General features: G+C 40.7%; 1 protein-coding gene across 1 annotated transcript; it reads left to right on the top strand.

Moving 5' to 3' along the window:
- Positions 1-81: 81 nt before the first annotated feature.
- LOC311264970 (interleukin-17 receptor D) lies at positions 82-16,750 on the top strand. Its single transcript, XM_084366238.1, has 12 exons — positions 82-537; positions 7,212-7,296; positions 9,458-9,616; positions 10,062-10,180; positions 11,748-11,871; positions 12,227-12,265; positions 12,408-12,553; positions 12,713-12,787; positions 13,497-13,563; positions 14,326-14,472; positions 14,563-14,780; positions 15,478-16,750. Exons 1-12 carry the CDS (start codon positions 421-423, stop codon positions 16,027-16,029), a joined length of 1,848 nt encoding a protein of 615 aa, XP_084222364.1. The 5' UTR covers positions 82-420; the 3' UTR covers positions 16,030-16,750.
- The last annotated feature ends 125 nt before the right edge of the window (positions 16,751-16,875 follow it).

Raw genomic sequence — 16,875 nt, 5'->3', positions numbered from 1 at the left:
AGAGTTAACCTGTGATTATTTTGGCTCTGAATGCCCCTGCCTCACATTGCATTCCTACGTGTGTTTATGTTGACTGTGATCAGGTTTTGTCTTGGCTCCAGTAAAAGAACCAACAGTAAATTTTGTTTGAGAGTCAAACCTGCAACATACCTCCTGCTCCTACTGCACAAAATGTGAGCTAGTCTGGCAGCGTAACTGTTAAAACATGCATGGTGAGCCTCCACCCGTAGCCTCAAGACACCACTCCCCTCACCGTCTCTCTTCACTCTTGGCAGGGTCCAGTCACGCAGTCTCACGCGCCATCAAGAAAGCTTTGACAATCCATTTTTTCCACTGAGGGGCCGGTCAGCCCAGTGTGTGTGTTTGTGAGGTTGAGGTCTGGGGCTCACAGTTGGACAATGTCTTGCTGTCTGTAGCAGAATGTTGAACGCAGCTCTTGTTGTGTACCATCTCTTGGCACTCTGTCAGCCGCTCTGGGCTCAGGATAGTGCCACAGCCATCACTCCTCAGGACTGCAGTCTGGACTGTGTACGACAGGTAAGCCGGATTTCCAACCTTGTGTACATTTACACGTGTGTCGTAGGTTTGTGCTGCTGTATTGACACATAGGCAGGCTCTGAAGCGACTACACTGTCACCTACGTGAATTTTCTTCTTCAATTTCGGTTTACAATATTTCTGTCGGCTGTCTTGTAGGTTACAGCATTCTATTCTGCGCAGACAACAAACCTATACATGATGTTTGTGCTTTAATGCGTATTAGAAATCAAGACCTCAAGTTTATTACGTCTATGCGACTGCAAAGACATTAGAATCGTTCATGGCTGTGTTATATTCTATCCTGTGTCTCACTCACTACACATACATTTTTTATTTTCATGTCTTTTAGTTCCAACAACACCAGCCTCTGTTTGTGTCCTCTGTCTAACCCTGCAGTTTTTGCAAGTTGTGATATGAATCCATAAACCTGAAAAAAAACAACATTTTTGTATGTGAATTATACTGTAGGTTTAAATCATAGTAGATATTAGAGGTCCCCCTCCCGTCAAAACTCTTCTTCCTACAGTTGAATGTTAGAGCTTCACTGTGCAGGCTTCAACACTAGAAGGCTGTTTTCACATTCACTGCTCAAAGTATACATTTTCTCTGCGCTCACTGCAAACCTGATTTTACGAGGCAGATCTATGAGCATGATTTGTGATATCGCAAGTTTGGAAGCCGATCCTGGTTCGGTATTCAGCGTACACGAGTGTGATGTGGAAAGTTTGAAGTGCGCAGGCACTGAGGATGGACTCTACAGTGAATTAGGAGACATCTTGTGTCCAGCCGTTAAACTTGAAATGAAAGACACTTGCATATTGATATATTTTAATGTGGTCATTATACCTGTCATACATCTTTACAGAAATCTGACAATTTACAGATGCATTTTATTTATTTGTTCTCCAAACTTTAGCTTTTTCATGTTATTTAGTAAAAAATGTACCTGACTTGTTCTTATAATAAAACAGAAAGAGAGAACTGAAAATTACTCTGTTGCTGACTTGGTCATCACATTTTTATATAATTTATATATTTATTTACTTTTTTTAGTTCTTAGTTTAATTTATTTACAGTTCCAACAATAATAATACTGATAGTATCAAAATAATGGCAGAGAATGTGAATACGGTATGTGATGTGTGTGTGTGTGTGTGTGTGTGTGTGTGTGTGTGTGTGTGTGTGTGTGTGTGTGTGTGTGTGTGTGTGTGTGACATTGATTTATACAGCTGCATTGACCCCCGAGCAACACTAATAATACATGTTACTATAGTGATACAAATAAAACGTGAATACAAGAACATTACAAACTGAGAAGCGGTTTCAAAACAAGTTGAATTGTTTTTTAGACATCTCTCTTAACATTTATAGAGGAACAGTCTTCGCCAGGTGAGGGGGAAAAAAACACATTCCATAATTTAGTAGCTCCGAGTCTTTATCGAAAGTTGTTCCTGCAAGTGAAAAACTTGGCAGGATGAAGATCTGAAGATTAACAAGTTGAGTAAGACTGGACCTGTGAATTTGATTTAAAGGTAATTTAATGGTCATTTTACAACACACCAGGATCCCTCTATGCTACATGAGATTTAAAAAAAAAACTATATTTTATACAGTGCCGTGTTGAGGATGAGTTCAGGGGTCCCACAGCCTGAGGAAAGAAGCTGCTCTGTAGTCTGGTGGTACGGCAGCAGATTCTGTATCTGTTGTCAGGTGGCAGCAGGGTGAACAGACTGTGGCTGGGTGGCTGTTGTCTTTCAGTATCCTTTGGGCTCTGTGCAGACATCTCACTTCACTGATATCACTGATGCTCTGTAGATGGAACCAGTGATGTTCTAGGCTGTGCACCAAACATGCCAGTTGGTGATGTTTCCAGTCAGGATGCTTTCAATTCCTCTACTGTAAAAGTTTAACTTGGCACTGGAATTTAACCTTCTTTAGTTCTTAAGAAGGAGGAATCGCATCACACCTTGTGATTGTGCTCAGGCATCTTATAAGGACTGATAAGGTCCACAGTGACGCTCAAACATTCAAAGTGTAGGAACAAGAAGAAAAACACATTTTTGACTGGAGGGGTCTTTGAGAGATGTACCAGTCTGAGAAAGAAACTATTTGAACACACGTCTGTAATTCTCAACAAGAGTAAGTTAAGAGTGAGCTATACAATGTTTAAGTGAGAGGCTCGTGTTTTCCCAGCAGAAAACACGAAAGGCATGAAGCCTAGTACGTCTAGGAGTGAAAATTCTTAAATGTCCGAAAGAAAATGTCTCTTTCACTGAGGAAAAAGGTCTCGTCAAGCTGTTTCTAATTTATTCTGATTTTATTCTCCCAGCATCTCAGATTCGGATTAACACAAACAACCTGCTGCCATCTGGCAAAAGACACAGAAGTAGCCACAACTCCATCCCTGAGTCTGCTCAATACATCATCAACACTCCCACTTCTAAAATAAATGTAGCACAGAAGACTCAAACATGACTTTTTGCAGCGTATTTGCCTCACAGCAGTCCCACCAAAGTGTCACGTGTCTACATCTACAGGGAAGACAAAACTTCCACCTTTGCTGAAAACACTGAAAATCAGACAAAATGACTCACTTCTTGTACGTGTCCTGACCTGCAGCTGCTTCAGTTTCTGTGTGAAATGTCAAAAAAACCAAAAACTCAGATAGCTGGCTCCAGGGATTACGAAATATCACGGGTTGGTGCCTCGGTGCTCTGTTTTCAGCCGCTCTCAGAGAGTTGATTAAGTGGGCAAAGGGAGAATGTGGGGTTGTCAACCTGAGCTGAACTTTGAGGTCGGTGTGTGTTACACAGAAATACCATTTGTTGTTTTGTGGCAGTGTCTCTCATTATGTAGCAGGTTTCTGTCATCTTCTGTGTGGAACCACAGACTCTTTGCAGATGTTGGCTTTTGTCATCCTCTTTGGTCATTTTCAGTAAATCCTAAATCAGATCAAACAAGGGAGATCTCAGTAGAGCCTTGACTGGATTCCCTTTGGCTAAACCAGAATTATTTCTTTTCTTCTGTCATGTGCTGTGGTGTGCTCAAAAGCCACCCACATTGTCAGCATGTCAGCAGGAGTTCTCTGTTGTTTCGTGCATACCAAGCAAGTATATCTGTCGCGAGCTAGCGTGCAAGTAACCATTTAGCCTACAAAGACTTTCTGACGGCCATTACCTGGCAGTTTAACTGTCATTGTGTGAACCACTGACACACATACACGCCTGCACTCTTTCTGTGTTATGCCTGGGGCAACCGCAGTATTTCTTCCTCTCTTATTTTCTTCACCTGTTAGTCGGGTTATGGTCTCTGAACCTGCAGGGCAAGTTAGCAGGATGTGTGGGCCTCATCATCGGTAACATTTACTCTGTTAGTGAGAAGTGACTTGACTCGCACATAATGATATTGCTCAATGGAAGTAGGATCCTGAGCGCATGATTAATCTCTTTAATATTGGCTTTGACAGTTCCAGGTTATTATTTATTGTTGGAAGACAGAAAACCAGAGCAGTTGATACTGGGACTTGGGGAGCACTCCAAAACAGACCCGTGTTGTTCCATCATTACTTTGGGCGATGTTGTGATAAACTCCATCTGACAGTCGTGTCAGCGCTTATATACATTTGAGCCACTTATGTGAATGAAATGCAGATGTTTGGAAATTAAAGAAGCTATCTTGGTCTCGAGCCCCTCTGGGCTTCACGTGTCTTTGTAGGTGGGATCAATTCATCATATCTGACATCTTTTGAAACACGTGTTTCTTGATGTGTATTGGGTTTCACAAAGATTGCAGCATAGTAGTCAGAGTGTAACAGATGGAAGGAGGAGCAACCACCCAATATAGCTAAGTATGACTAAGTTCACTCGAGTACTGAGCATGTTATAGTATAAGTACAGCATATCTACTTTATACTTCTCAGCTACATTTTTAGAAGCAAACATTGGAGTTTTTACTCCACTCCATGTATTCCATATATTCAAGAGCTTTAGATACTCTGCAGACTCTACATACTCTACTCTGCTTGTATTAAATTACTAATACAAAATTAAATCTGCAGTAAGAGATATTTTTCTTATCAAAATGAATGTTAAACAGCTCTTGCACAGGATGTTAATGAATTCAGGGAAACATTTACTACCAGTTTGCATCTTAACAACGCAATACAAGATGGGTGTTTGCTTTAAGTTGCAGTTTTGGCGCTCCAAGGGGAAAAAAAGTCTGGGCAACCATTTCCTCCCAGCAATATAAAAATTAGTTCGAATTAGCCCCACATTAACCAGCCTCAACACTGAAGTCATTTACGCACACTCACACTTTTGTTTTGTGTAATTTTCTCATGTTCCTTCAGATTAATGTAGGCGTACACATCACGGCATGCAGCATGATGCTTGTAAACCTTTGGCTCTGTTGATTTCTATGCATTGTATGTCTCTACCTCTGTTGGCGTTTATGTAGCCTACTGTCCCGTAACACCAGTTATCAAAGGAAAAGGGGACATGGTGTAACAAATGGAAGCTGAGAACAGCTGTGCTCGCAATTACTTTTTGAGGGCCTTTACCCTGAGATCACAAACATGAGAAAACAAAGCTTTATTTCATGATATTCTACAGTATTTCAGTGTCTCAAGAAAATGAAAGGCAGATGTTCCGGAGATCTCAAGATAATTTCTCATGAGAAAACAACTTTGTCTCATATAACTGGACCGTGAAACGACTCTCCCTGCTGTGTGGGCCGGTTTTGGGAGATTAAGAGCAAACCATATGAACTTTGTCTAAACGTTTGACATTTGGTGTAAGAATGTTTCCCCTCTTGGTTTCATGTGAGTAACAGTAACAATAACAGCCTTTCTCCATTTCAAACCGGACAACTGGAACCATGCATGCAGTTCTGAAAACTGGAAGCTCGTATATCAAAAACAAAACTTCAGACTGTCAACATCTCAAATAGAAAATGTAATTCAAAGTCTGGACACAAATCCCATCATTGAGCGCACTTTGGTCACCTGGAAAACGTTGGCCTTCGAAATTCCTCACCCAATTGGGCTCACTCACTTCTCATCTGTTTAAACTCAGTTGGCATGAAACTCTCAATCAGCTGTCAGAGCATAAACGAGGCCTTAAGTGACCTCTACTGTGGGTCAGGAAGGAAGTGTCAGACGAGCCATTTTTTTAATGAAATCCATGCAGCTTCAGTCTGAAGCATAGCAGTGGTTCACAGTATGACTCTGGGAAGCTGGGCTGTAAGTTTAGCCCAGTTTGAGTCTTAAAGTAAAATGTAAAGTTATATGTACTAAGTATAAAAAGTAGGCTTTGAGTTAAAGTAAAATACATACATTTACATTTATTTACAGTATTTATCGACCAATTGTGGTCAGAATTCTGAATATCAGACCGGACATTCAGCATTTTTCTGATTATTGGCATCATTGTTTTGAGTTTTTCTTCTCTTCCTTTTTTTTTTTTTAAATTTCATTGGCAATTAAAGAAATGTATTCAAAATGGTGCTGTTTTGGCTCTGATGCAGCATGCAATCTGCAAAGTAGTCAATAATGAAAGATATCAAATAAATGTAGTGGAGTAAGAAGAAAAATCTTTTCCTGGAGTGGGTCTCAGAAAATGAAAATACTGAAGTAAAAGTACCTCAAAATTGTACTTCATTCCAGTACTTGAGAAAATGATCATCGTTACATTCCATCGCTGCCTGACAGAGATGTCCAAACACTGCTTGCTTTACCTCTCACCTCTGCACACCTGGCAAATTCCCGGCATGAGACGGGTGTGAGCGTCAGATTGTCGGTTTCGTATAGCAACAGAAAAACGCAGCCACCCCGCCTCCCTGCTCCACCCCTCTGACAGCAGAAAACTGTATAGGGGGGGGATTTCAGACGCTCTCAGGTGAAGCTCGCTGATGCCTTTAGGATAGGCACAGACAGTGAAAGGCCAAAGAGTAAAAGTGCGTTTTAAGTTCACAGGAACGTTGAACAGGATGAAGGGAATTCCACATTTTGGAGGCTGCTGTTTAGAAAGCCATGTTGCCAGAGCTCTTGTTGGGACAGATTTGAGCCTGAGGTCAGGTCTCTGGCACTGTGACACGGGACAGGACTTAGGCTGCTCTTTAGCTGACGGGGATCCAGTGTAGGGCGGCAAGAATGGGAACACAGTTCAGCTCTAGAAACTCTACAGCCTCCAAAATGACCATGACGTTGAATCAAAACATCTGTAAAACATTTATTTTTATAATGTCATTAACGGCTTGTTTTTATTTATACGGAATTTGGTTATCTCATTATCTTGTTGCTGCCATTCCTAATTGCAGCATTTCTTTAGCCGATCCACCATATCATTGACAGATGAGCAGGGGACGTGCACAGCGGGATTGTTTTGACCATGAATCAAATCTGACGAGATGTTTGAATTCAGGTTAAAAAGATATGAATCAGTTCTTGTTGGACTGTGTGCAAACAGTAGGTAATAGGTCAATATTAACATTATTTATATAACAGTATTTTTTATTTCTAGTGTCTTTGCTATGATCCAGTTTCTTGCCTTCTTAAATTGACCTTTATTTATCCAGGTTGTTTAGCTGACGTGAAACAGGCACAAAGTGCAAACATCCAATAAATGCAGTTAAAGGCCGTGCTGGCTCTTAATTCATTATTGCTCTCCTTTACAGGGCGGACCTGGATGTGAATACTGCAGGATAACCAGAGCTGATGTCGAGAAGGCTCTTGGTTTCAACTCCTTCGAACCGTTTGGAAGTAAGTCTGATTCAGACGGGCTGCACTGGACTGTGGGCTAATTGCACTGACATAGTGCATTAAAGCATTCACTGCACTTATAAGCTAATTGCTCAAAAATATTTTGGCAGCAGTGAGGTGTTGTTCCCACTGCAGCCTCGAGGTCTCCATCCCCGAGTCCTTGACTATACTCAATACCAATTGGCATTGTGATGAGCAGATGACATTGTTTGCACTTAAGATTTGAACAAAGGCTAGCATAATGTTCAAGCACCAGCTGTCTTCATAGTGCAGGTCACAATAAGCCTTCGTCTTAATACGTCAAACAACCGATGAGAAAATGTAATTCCTGGCAAGCCCATGTCAAATATTAGCTAAACCTCTGGTGCTGCAGCAACACCAACAATGCAACAATGCCAAAAACTTTTTTTGGATGGATTACCAAGAAGTCTGTTTCAGGCACTGATTTTCCAAAGGATGAATGTTTATGAAAATTGTAATCTTAGCAATCCACTGACTTCATCTAGCACCACCCTCAGGTCACATTTCAGTTTGGTAAATACCAGAGAAGCTATTCATTTGTTGTCAGTATTGAGTTGTGTTTTTACTAATAATAACTCACCTTGTTTGATCGTTCTAGATGTTTGCTATGTTTAGATTAGATTTTCATTTTTATTTGTTTGGTTTAATTATTTCTTATAGGTGAGCATGTTTAGTTTTTGCGTAACTAGAAGGCCTAAGAGCCTTTATTTTGTTTTTGCTTGGTATGGGAATTAATTAGCACTGTGCCCTGAGGGTGGAAAGGCAGGTATGAGACCGGTATCGACTGGGTGGCTTTGTGGTTTGTTATCAGAGCAAGTAAGGCAAGATCCAGGGTTACTTTGTTCTTTGTTTGCTTAAGGAAACCTTAAGGTAAAAAGAAAGTCCCATGTGCAATAGGCTTCTTTAGTCTAGCGTACAGCACACGTCATGCTGTGGCAAAGGGAAGTTTGATTGTAGCTAATTTTTTATTCAACACAAACATAACGAACATACAACATGGGGGAGGTTCATACAGTTACACCTGTTTCAACAGGCTTTTTTTCCCCAAATCTAGTCCAACCATGTCATGAAGGAATTTATCCTCATTGTTAATAATTGTCACAGTACATATACCTGCACATTATATATCAAACACCACATCTTTGAACCTGGTATTCTCCATTATTTAAGCATGTTTAACCCTGTCCCTCCATTCAGTTACGTTGGGGGACTGGCACTTCAACCAGGAAACTGTGATTATTATTATTTTTTTTTGGGCTATTAAAAGCAGGATTCTCAGTAATGAATTTCAGTCTCTGTGTGTCATGCTGTCTGGCAGTATACCCAGTATAAAAAGTGCTGAATCTGATTTAGATTTTTTTGGTGGAAAGATGAGAGTGTTTTTTACCACCAAATACCTGCAGAACCAATATCAAGTGCTGATTAGCAAATATTAGCATGCTAATACACTGAGCAAATGTAGATGAGTAGGTAAATGACTTAGGTAATTGTTTCCTGCTAAATGTCAGTAGTGTACATTGGCCCTGAGAGTCAAAACACAATAACATTCCTTGGAACACAATATTTCACAAATCACAACACACCAACATTTCACAAAACATGACATTTCAGACAAAAATGTTTCACAAAACACAAAAATATTCAGCAAAACCAATGACAGGTGCTAATTAGCAAATATTAGCATGCTAACCCAAAAGGAAATGATTAATAGGTAAATGACTTAGGTAATTGTTTCCTGCTAAACGTCAGTATTGTACATTGGCCCTGAGATTTAAAACACGTTTCACAAAGCTTCACAAATTATAATATTCTGAAAAACACGACAAAATTTCAGAAAACACATTTCATGAGATAACAACATTTCACAAAAACACAAAGTTCAGAAAACATGACATAACATCTGACCTCTAAAATGGCACCTTTGTGACGGTCAGCATCTTAGCATGCTATCGTTAGCAAATGCAGCCTCAGGGGGCCGTAAGCATGGCTGCAGACTAGTCTGTCCTTAAATACCTTAGTTTCCTTTCATATTTGATATTCAGAAATGTACTGAACGCTGCCTGTCTAAAATCATAATGTACTGAGAATATCTGATGAATACACTTTGAGATTTCACGTGTCCATTGTTATTTCTCCTCAGGTTGTGTTCCATGGCCATGTTATGACTTGCTTGGAGAAGAAGACCCTGAAATCTGTCGGCACTATGTCCAAGCACCAAATGATGTGACGGTTGACTTTGTACCTGAGCCAAACCCCAAATCTGACACCATTGTTGTCTCCTGGAAGCCCAGTTACTACGGTATGTTCATACAGATTCAATACATGGATGTCTCTTCTTATATTTTTAAGCCAATTTCTGTCCTGTCAGGACATGTAGCATGTCTTTAAATTGGGTGGAAGTTGTTTGGTTGGTTTTGAAACTCATTTATCATGTCAGACAGGAGTTCCCTCCCACAAGTAAGAGGGTTTGACATAAACAAGATTTCAGGTGACTTACGGCGAAGTTTGACTGAGAGGTAACGATGATGTCTTGCATTATGAGAATGCTTCAATGTACGAGAGACAGCCGGTTTAAGTTATTCCGTGTATGTCTGGGGCTTTGACAGGCGGCAGTGTATCCAACATCCATGTTCAAGGTTAAACCGGCCACACTGGAATGGTGCTGCACATGCATGGATGTGATGGACTGCCAAAGGGTCTGTGACACTGATTTCACTCATCTGTCCCTTTCGTGTTTGTTGCAGGGATTGCCTTCCTGCGAGGCTTTCAGGTGTTCATCCAGGCTTTGGGAGGGTCGAGTTTTGCCTGTCAGCTCTTTCTCTTCAACCGTAACCTCTCACTGCCGGCATCGCATGCTCAGAGGGTAGGAAGGGTTCCACCTGCTTTGGTCTTTGCTCAGTTTCCTGTTTGTGTGCTATTCCTGACACTTTAAACACAACTTCTTGTGACAAGTTGTCACGACTGTTACTCACAAGAATGTCCACAGCCAATTATTTTGAGTTTGGATAAAAGAAGCAAAATAAAACTTTTTATTAGTGAGTGGATCCTAAATCTTCCCCTTTCATGTTTCTCATGCTCTCCTTTTATTGCTCACAAATTATGACTTAGTGATTGGGAGATGATCCTTCGTTTTGGGTGAGATCACATTGACACTATGCTTCCAGGAAACAGCTGTACATTTTATGAAAAAGCTGTAAATCATCATGAAAGAAGCTACGTGAAGAAAAGCCTAATATTTATGTGGCCTTGTTTAATGAGAATGTCCTGAAGGATTTCACATACTGTGTCAGGTATGACGTCATCCACCATTGGGCACAAACAGAACTATTAGTTCTTTCACGAGCATTCCATACTAAGGTTCTGCAGCAGGTAATTAAAACTGTCCAGAACATCAGTGGTACCCATCTGCTGAACATCAGTGATATCAGTGAAGTGAGATGTCTGCACAGACCCCAAAGAAACTAAAAGACAACAGCCACCCAGCCACAGTCTGTCCACCCTACTGCTGTCTGTCAAAAGATACAGAAGTATCTGCTGCCGTACCACCAGACTACAGAGCAGCTTCTTTTCTCAGGCTGTGAGACCCCTGAACTCATCCTCAACACTCCACTGTAAAAATAGTTTTTCATGTGCAGCATAAAGGGACTACAACTTACATTTCATTGTAGAACTGTGTTTTGAAGAATGACAAATGAATGAACCATTCACGTTAACTGTTGAGCAAGAGGGAGCTACAAGGAAATACCACTTTTTGTTGATTCTGGCAGCCCCTATGGGCAAAAGCTAAACAAAGTAAACTTTGTTTAACCAGTGACAGGCATTAAGAATTACTACAATAGCTATATAGAAATAGCAACTTGTTTGGTTATGTAGGTCATATACAGGGATTAGTATTAAATTGAGACTGTTTCATAATTAAGTTTGTCAAGAAAAACTACAAAAAGGGAAGTAAAAAGTAAACATTCTACTGTTACACAACATGGCCTATAATACAACATATTTCAATGCACTGATTTTTTCAGGGTCTATAGAAAGAAATTTAATTAGAAGAAAATAAATATAAAGAAATTATGAAAAAAAGAAAAAATATTTTTCAAAATGTAGAGAGTCTGTCAGAAAGAAAACAATATTCATACAGAATTCAAAAGAGAGAAAAAAAAGTTGAAGGTGGGAGACCTCCCAGCATGACATCAGATCACATCAAAAGCAATTCATCATTCAGGCCCTGGGGGAAAGCTCTATTTGCATATAACCCATGATTTCTTAACAATTATTGCAGTTATGTTACAGTGATAAATGTTGGATGAGGAAGCTGCTCTGCTTTACCCTTAATAAAGCACATGGGCAAAACTCTTATCTCACCGTATCAGATGAAAGAAAGAACACCAATGTAGGTCAATGTAGGTCAACTTTTGCTGTTTTTTCTGCAGGTGTACAAGTCGGACCCATTTCCCGGCCTTCCCCTTGGGTCCCAGTATGCTGTTACGGTCATGGCCCTGCCGGTGCCTGAGAAATGGAAGAGGTTCTACCGCAGCAAGATCTTCTCCACACGCTGTAAGGCCTCTTGAGCTCTGGGCTAGATATTATCTCTTTAGACACGCACAACACAACACGCAGGCACGGGCACACACAAGCACACACACAGTTCCAATGGGGTTCACAGAGTTTGTGTTTTTGCTTCACTGTAACCTTTAAAATCTAAATCCATGCAACAGCTGGTTTATTTGCAGTGCATGTAGTCGTGATTACGACAGTTATGTGTAGTTATCATTATAATTACTTGTCATACTCTGTCATCTAGAAGCTTGTCTGCTCTGTAATCATGGTACTTTTCTTCATATGTCTTTCAGTCAAACCACTCTCAAAACAATAGAGAATTTCTTGTAATATGCACGTTCTGATTTTGCAGCATGTGCACAGAAGATCGGTCTTGAAAAGTGCAAGAAAGGTGAGTGAAAGCGTTAGACTGTCTTTGTAATTCTCATAGTTCCCAAATAAACTAGAGTCAGGTACAAAAATACCACCTTAAGATGAACTGTCTCTGCTTCAGATCAGCTTTAATGTATCCATGCTTTATGCCCTGGTTGTAGACTGGTACCCCAAACATATTGAGGTCCGGCAGGAAGGGACCTCCATCAATGTGACCTTTAACCTGGCTCCCCCAGAGCTGGACATCAGCAGCTACTTCTCACTGTGCTACGCAAACGGCAAGAAGAAATACACGGACATAACACCTGTGAGTGGCTTCAGCTTTGTATTTTGCTGCTTTGTTTTTCAGTCAGTGCATTAATTCTTGCTTCTGTGAGTTATATTACAATTAAATATTATATTAAATATTTAATGCTTAAGCAAACTGGATTATTTATTGTGTTAACTATTAATTTGATTTCCTTAGAATTCTTCCAAAAATGAAACCCACCACAGCTATCTGTTGAATGACCTTCAAGAAGACACCAACTACACTTGTGAGGTAAAATAAATAGAGTGGATTAAAGCTAATCTATATTTCACAGTGTGTTTGATGAATGATATTGGAATACTTGTGTCAAGAAAATAAGTGTTATATGGGCTACACTGATTATTATTATTATTATTATTATTAATATTTATCCTTGTCTTGGAACAACATTTCTTGTAGTTTGACAGAATAACATTAACTGAACATCCACTTCTGACTTTTCTTTCTGAAGCTTTCAACCACATTTTTATGATTTCATCAGTGGATGGAGTTTGCTTAGTCGTTATTATTTAACCTTAGTATGGAACTTAAAGCGGCTACAAGAAAAGTTTATTTTATGTTGATTCTGGCGGTCCCTGTGGACGAAAGTGGTATGTGCATCACCACTTCCTGTCCAACTATCTTGATTTGGCTAGCATGTACATTTGTTTTTTTACCTTGCACCTGATGTATGTGATATATGAGCCATCAGTATTAAATTGAGACCTTTTCATAAGCACTTAAAAGTTCCTTGTAGTATGTTTAATAAGGTGCAGTGAAAAGCCCCTGTCAACTTTATAAGGCGATAATGTGTCAGTGTTGCGTTAACAGCTTTTTGCGCTGCCCCCAAGTTGCCAAAGAAATCAATTAATGCAGGTGGGGGGTTTAAGATTATTTTATCAAACTACAGTCTTCCAAGATCAGGAATGAACTTTAATGCTCAACATCTCCTGTGTCACAGATTGCAGCTAACGAAGTGGATGCAGTGAGGAAAACATTCAATGTTCAGGTCACGCGTATTCAAAAAGGTAGGCAAGGTTGTTGCTGATACACACAATCGCAATGCATTACAGAAGGCGCTACACAAACTTCTCCTTACTTGTTTTTTGAGAATTTGAGATTGTGAAGTGTTTGTCCGGTTATTAATCATTTTAATACATGTGTATCAGGTATGATCATTCCCATCGGCCATTCATCCTTTAAAGTAGTACCGCTCATATGCCTTCATGCAAAATTGAGCCAGGAGGCAATTACATTATCATAAAGCCTATGGGGAAACAGCTACCGTTTCTCTCTCCGAAGTTCAAAAATAAGCCAACTGACATGTGTAAAGCTCAGTGATAAATATGCTGTATCATATAGACAGAAAAATAGAAATGACACTTTCTGTTTTACAGGCAGTTATGTGCTGTATCTTTTGTTTGGCCACCAGTAGTCTCTAGTAGTCTCTCTAGTTTCCTGGTATTACCGGTGCTGGTAGGCATATTTTTGAACTTCAAAAAGCTTCCATTAGCTTTTGTCAGACAACAGCTAACATTAGCATTCAGCCACTTCCTTGCTGATATTAGTGTTTGATAGTGTTACACAACAAAGAGAGCTGGGCTAGCTGTTTCCCTTGCCTGCAGCTAATCTGCTCCTAGCACTAGCAGGGGAAGCTAAATAGCACGCAGGTACAAAGGTGGTATCTATCTTCTCATATAACTCTCTGTGGTAAAGCAAGTAAACCTATTCCGGTAAATGTCAAACTACGTACAGTGTTTCTTGAAGTTCTGCTCTTCCTCCATGTTTAGAAGGGGCCACGCCACTCTCCGTCACTCCCTCCTTGGCTCTGATGCTCCCAGTGTGCCTGGCTGCGGTAGCCATTATTGTAATCTTACTGGCCGCTCTCACCGGGTTGACGCCCAAGCTGCAGATGAAAAAACTCTTCATGAAACAAGGTGCAAAGACAAACAAAATACATCATGTAAAATAACAACTTGTGTCTCATGAAGGCTTATTTAAAATCATGATAATTATTCATTTTACAGAGGGCCTTCCTTATACCTCCGGCCTGTCTTTCCCATCACCGGCATCGGGTGAAATACGTCACGGAGAGAGTGGGACTCCGGAGGAAGTGGTGTCCTTACCCGGAAACAGACTCACCCCTCCTCGTCTTCTAATTTGCTACAGCAGCTATGATGGCCCTGCTCATGTCAAGGCCGTCATGCAGCTGGGGGCGTTCATCCAGCAGCACATGGCCACTCAGGTAAAGGACGTGACATTTCATGGCCATATTCACACAGCGGCCATTTTCCTCTGACGTCATGCTTAGGGGTGGGAAACTCGAGTGCTGGGACGATGTTATGCTGCTCACCAAGGCTGTTACTTTGTGTTGAAAAGTGGTGGGGTCATGTCCCTAGCGGCCCCAGTGTAAATTACACCTATGCTGCTAAATTCCGGGTTACAAACATAAAGAATCTGAGCAATCTGAGTAATGTTAGCTAGGCAGTGCTAATGTTTGGTGTCATCTGACAGAAACTCATGGGTTATCAAATATGTTGTTTTGCCTTGAAATATGGCCTGATGTTTCTCTAGATTATCACTATTTTTTGTCTTTTCAGTTTCTGATCAATCAGGAAGCGGTGAAACCATAATTTGTGAATTTGTTTTTATGGGATTGCAACCTGGAACAAAGCAGTATAATACTTGGGTTTTCCACCCTGAGGGTGAAGGCCGCATGCTGAACAGAAAAATGAAAATGGTAGCCATGTGACTGTGGTGCAGATGTTCTGTTTTAGTGGAATTGGACTGGTAGAATCAAATTAGGCAACAATCCTTTTGTTGGCGCCTGGAGTCAATTTTTGTAACATCTTTCAAAACTAGTGATTTTATTGTCCATTTCTTTGTTTCTTCTTGTCTGTGGGGTTGGATCAGTTTATGGTGACACTTTCCTTTCCTCCCAGGTGTGCCTGGACCTGTGGGACTCTCTGAGCGTGGCTGGGGAGGGCAGTATGGCGTGGCACTGCCGGCAGATCAGGGAGAGCGACTTCATCTTGGTGATCTGTTCTCGGGGCCTCAACCACAGACCTGAACCTCCAGAGCCAGAGGGCGCCGGCGAAGACGGGGAGGCAGACGGTGGGCTGGACTTTGGACACAACGCCTTCAGCTCTGATGCAGCTGTGCAGCTCATCGGAGAGGAGGTGGGCCGAGCCAAAACCAGGAGCCAGGACCTGTCCAAATACATGGCGGCTGTTTTTGAGTACTCTGAGGAAACGGACATCCCCACTGAGCTGAGGCTGGTAGCTCACTACAGGCTGACAAGTGACTTAGCACTGCTATTCTCACACCTCCATGGAGTGGCTCTGCATAGGCCGGGGGGTTACCTGAAGATCAACGACATCTCAGAGGAAGGCTTTACTAAGTTACCAGCTGGAGCAGCTCTACAGTGGGCTATCTATGAGGCAGGAGTGGCAATGAGGGCAAAAAGGCATCACTCTGTGGAAGGAAGGGAGTAAACCCTGACTTAATGACAGTTCTTGGTTGTTCTTGGTAGGAGAAAGGTTGGCCTGAAGATGTGGCCACAAACCTGATGGTTCCATATCTGGTCAGGCCATGAGCTCATAGCTTAAAGGTGACTCGTCCATCTTCAAACCCGGCTGATGTGCCCTGAAGCAACCTACCAACTTAACCACCTCTGTATCAGTTGTGCTCCGATGGCAGCAACCGCGCACTTTGACCAATGAAATATGTTCACATGCAACATATGTGTGTAAAGGAAGGATTTGTAAAAAGAACAATTAGTAAATGTGTATAATGGTCACTAAAGCTATCTCAGTCTTGCAAATGTATTTGGTAGGTATTCTTTGCTTGTTTTCTTGCAGTGTCATGTAACAAGCTATTATTAAATGATGTAAGCATTGTATATAAATAAATTATTAATCTCATACTTATTGAAGTTATTCCATGAGAATGTCTGCCTTGACGTAGGCTACATATTGAACCTTGTATACATGCATGTTTAGAGTCATGCTTATATTTTATTTATACATGTGTATATCCCATTTACTCATATAAGAATCGTTTAATTGGTCCTTTCATTTTTATTTTTTATTTTACTGATGTGAGGTTACACCTATGGATAAATGTCAGTTATTTTGCTTTTTTCTATTATATTTTTTTATGAAATATGGAGTTATTATGTGCACCTTATCATCTAATAAAACAATACTGAAACAAGTTTTCTTTGGCTCATCAAATGTATCTTAGACTATATGTTGCGTTCATGACATGTATGTATAAATCTGTGGATGTATGAATGAGATTTGCAAGAGGTATTGCAGATGCTGTAGGTTGCCAGGCCG

Source organism: Pagrus pagrus (genome assembly GCF_965226575.1).
Source record: "Pagrus pagrus genome assembly, chromosome: 11".
Classification (NCBI taxonomy): domain Eukaryota; kingdom Metazoa; phylum Chordata; class Actinopteri; order Spariformes; family Sparidae; genus Pagrus; species Pagrus pagrus.
This window is presented reverse-complemented; position numbering and strand designations above follow the sequence as displayed.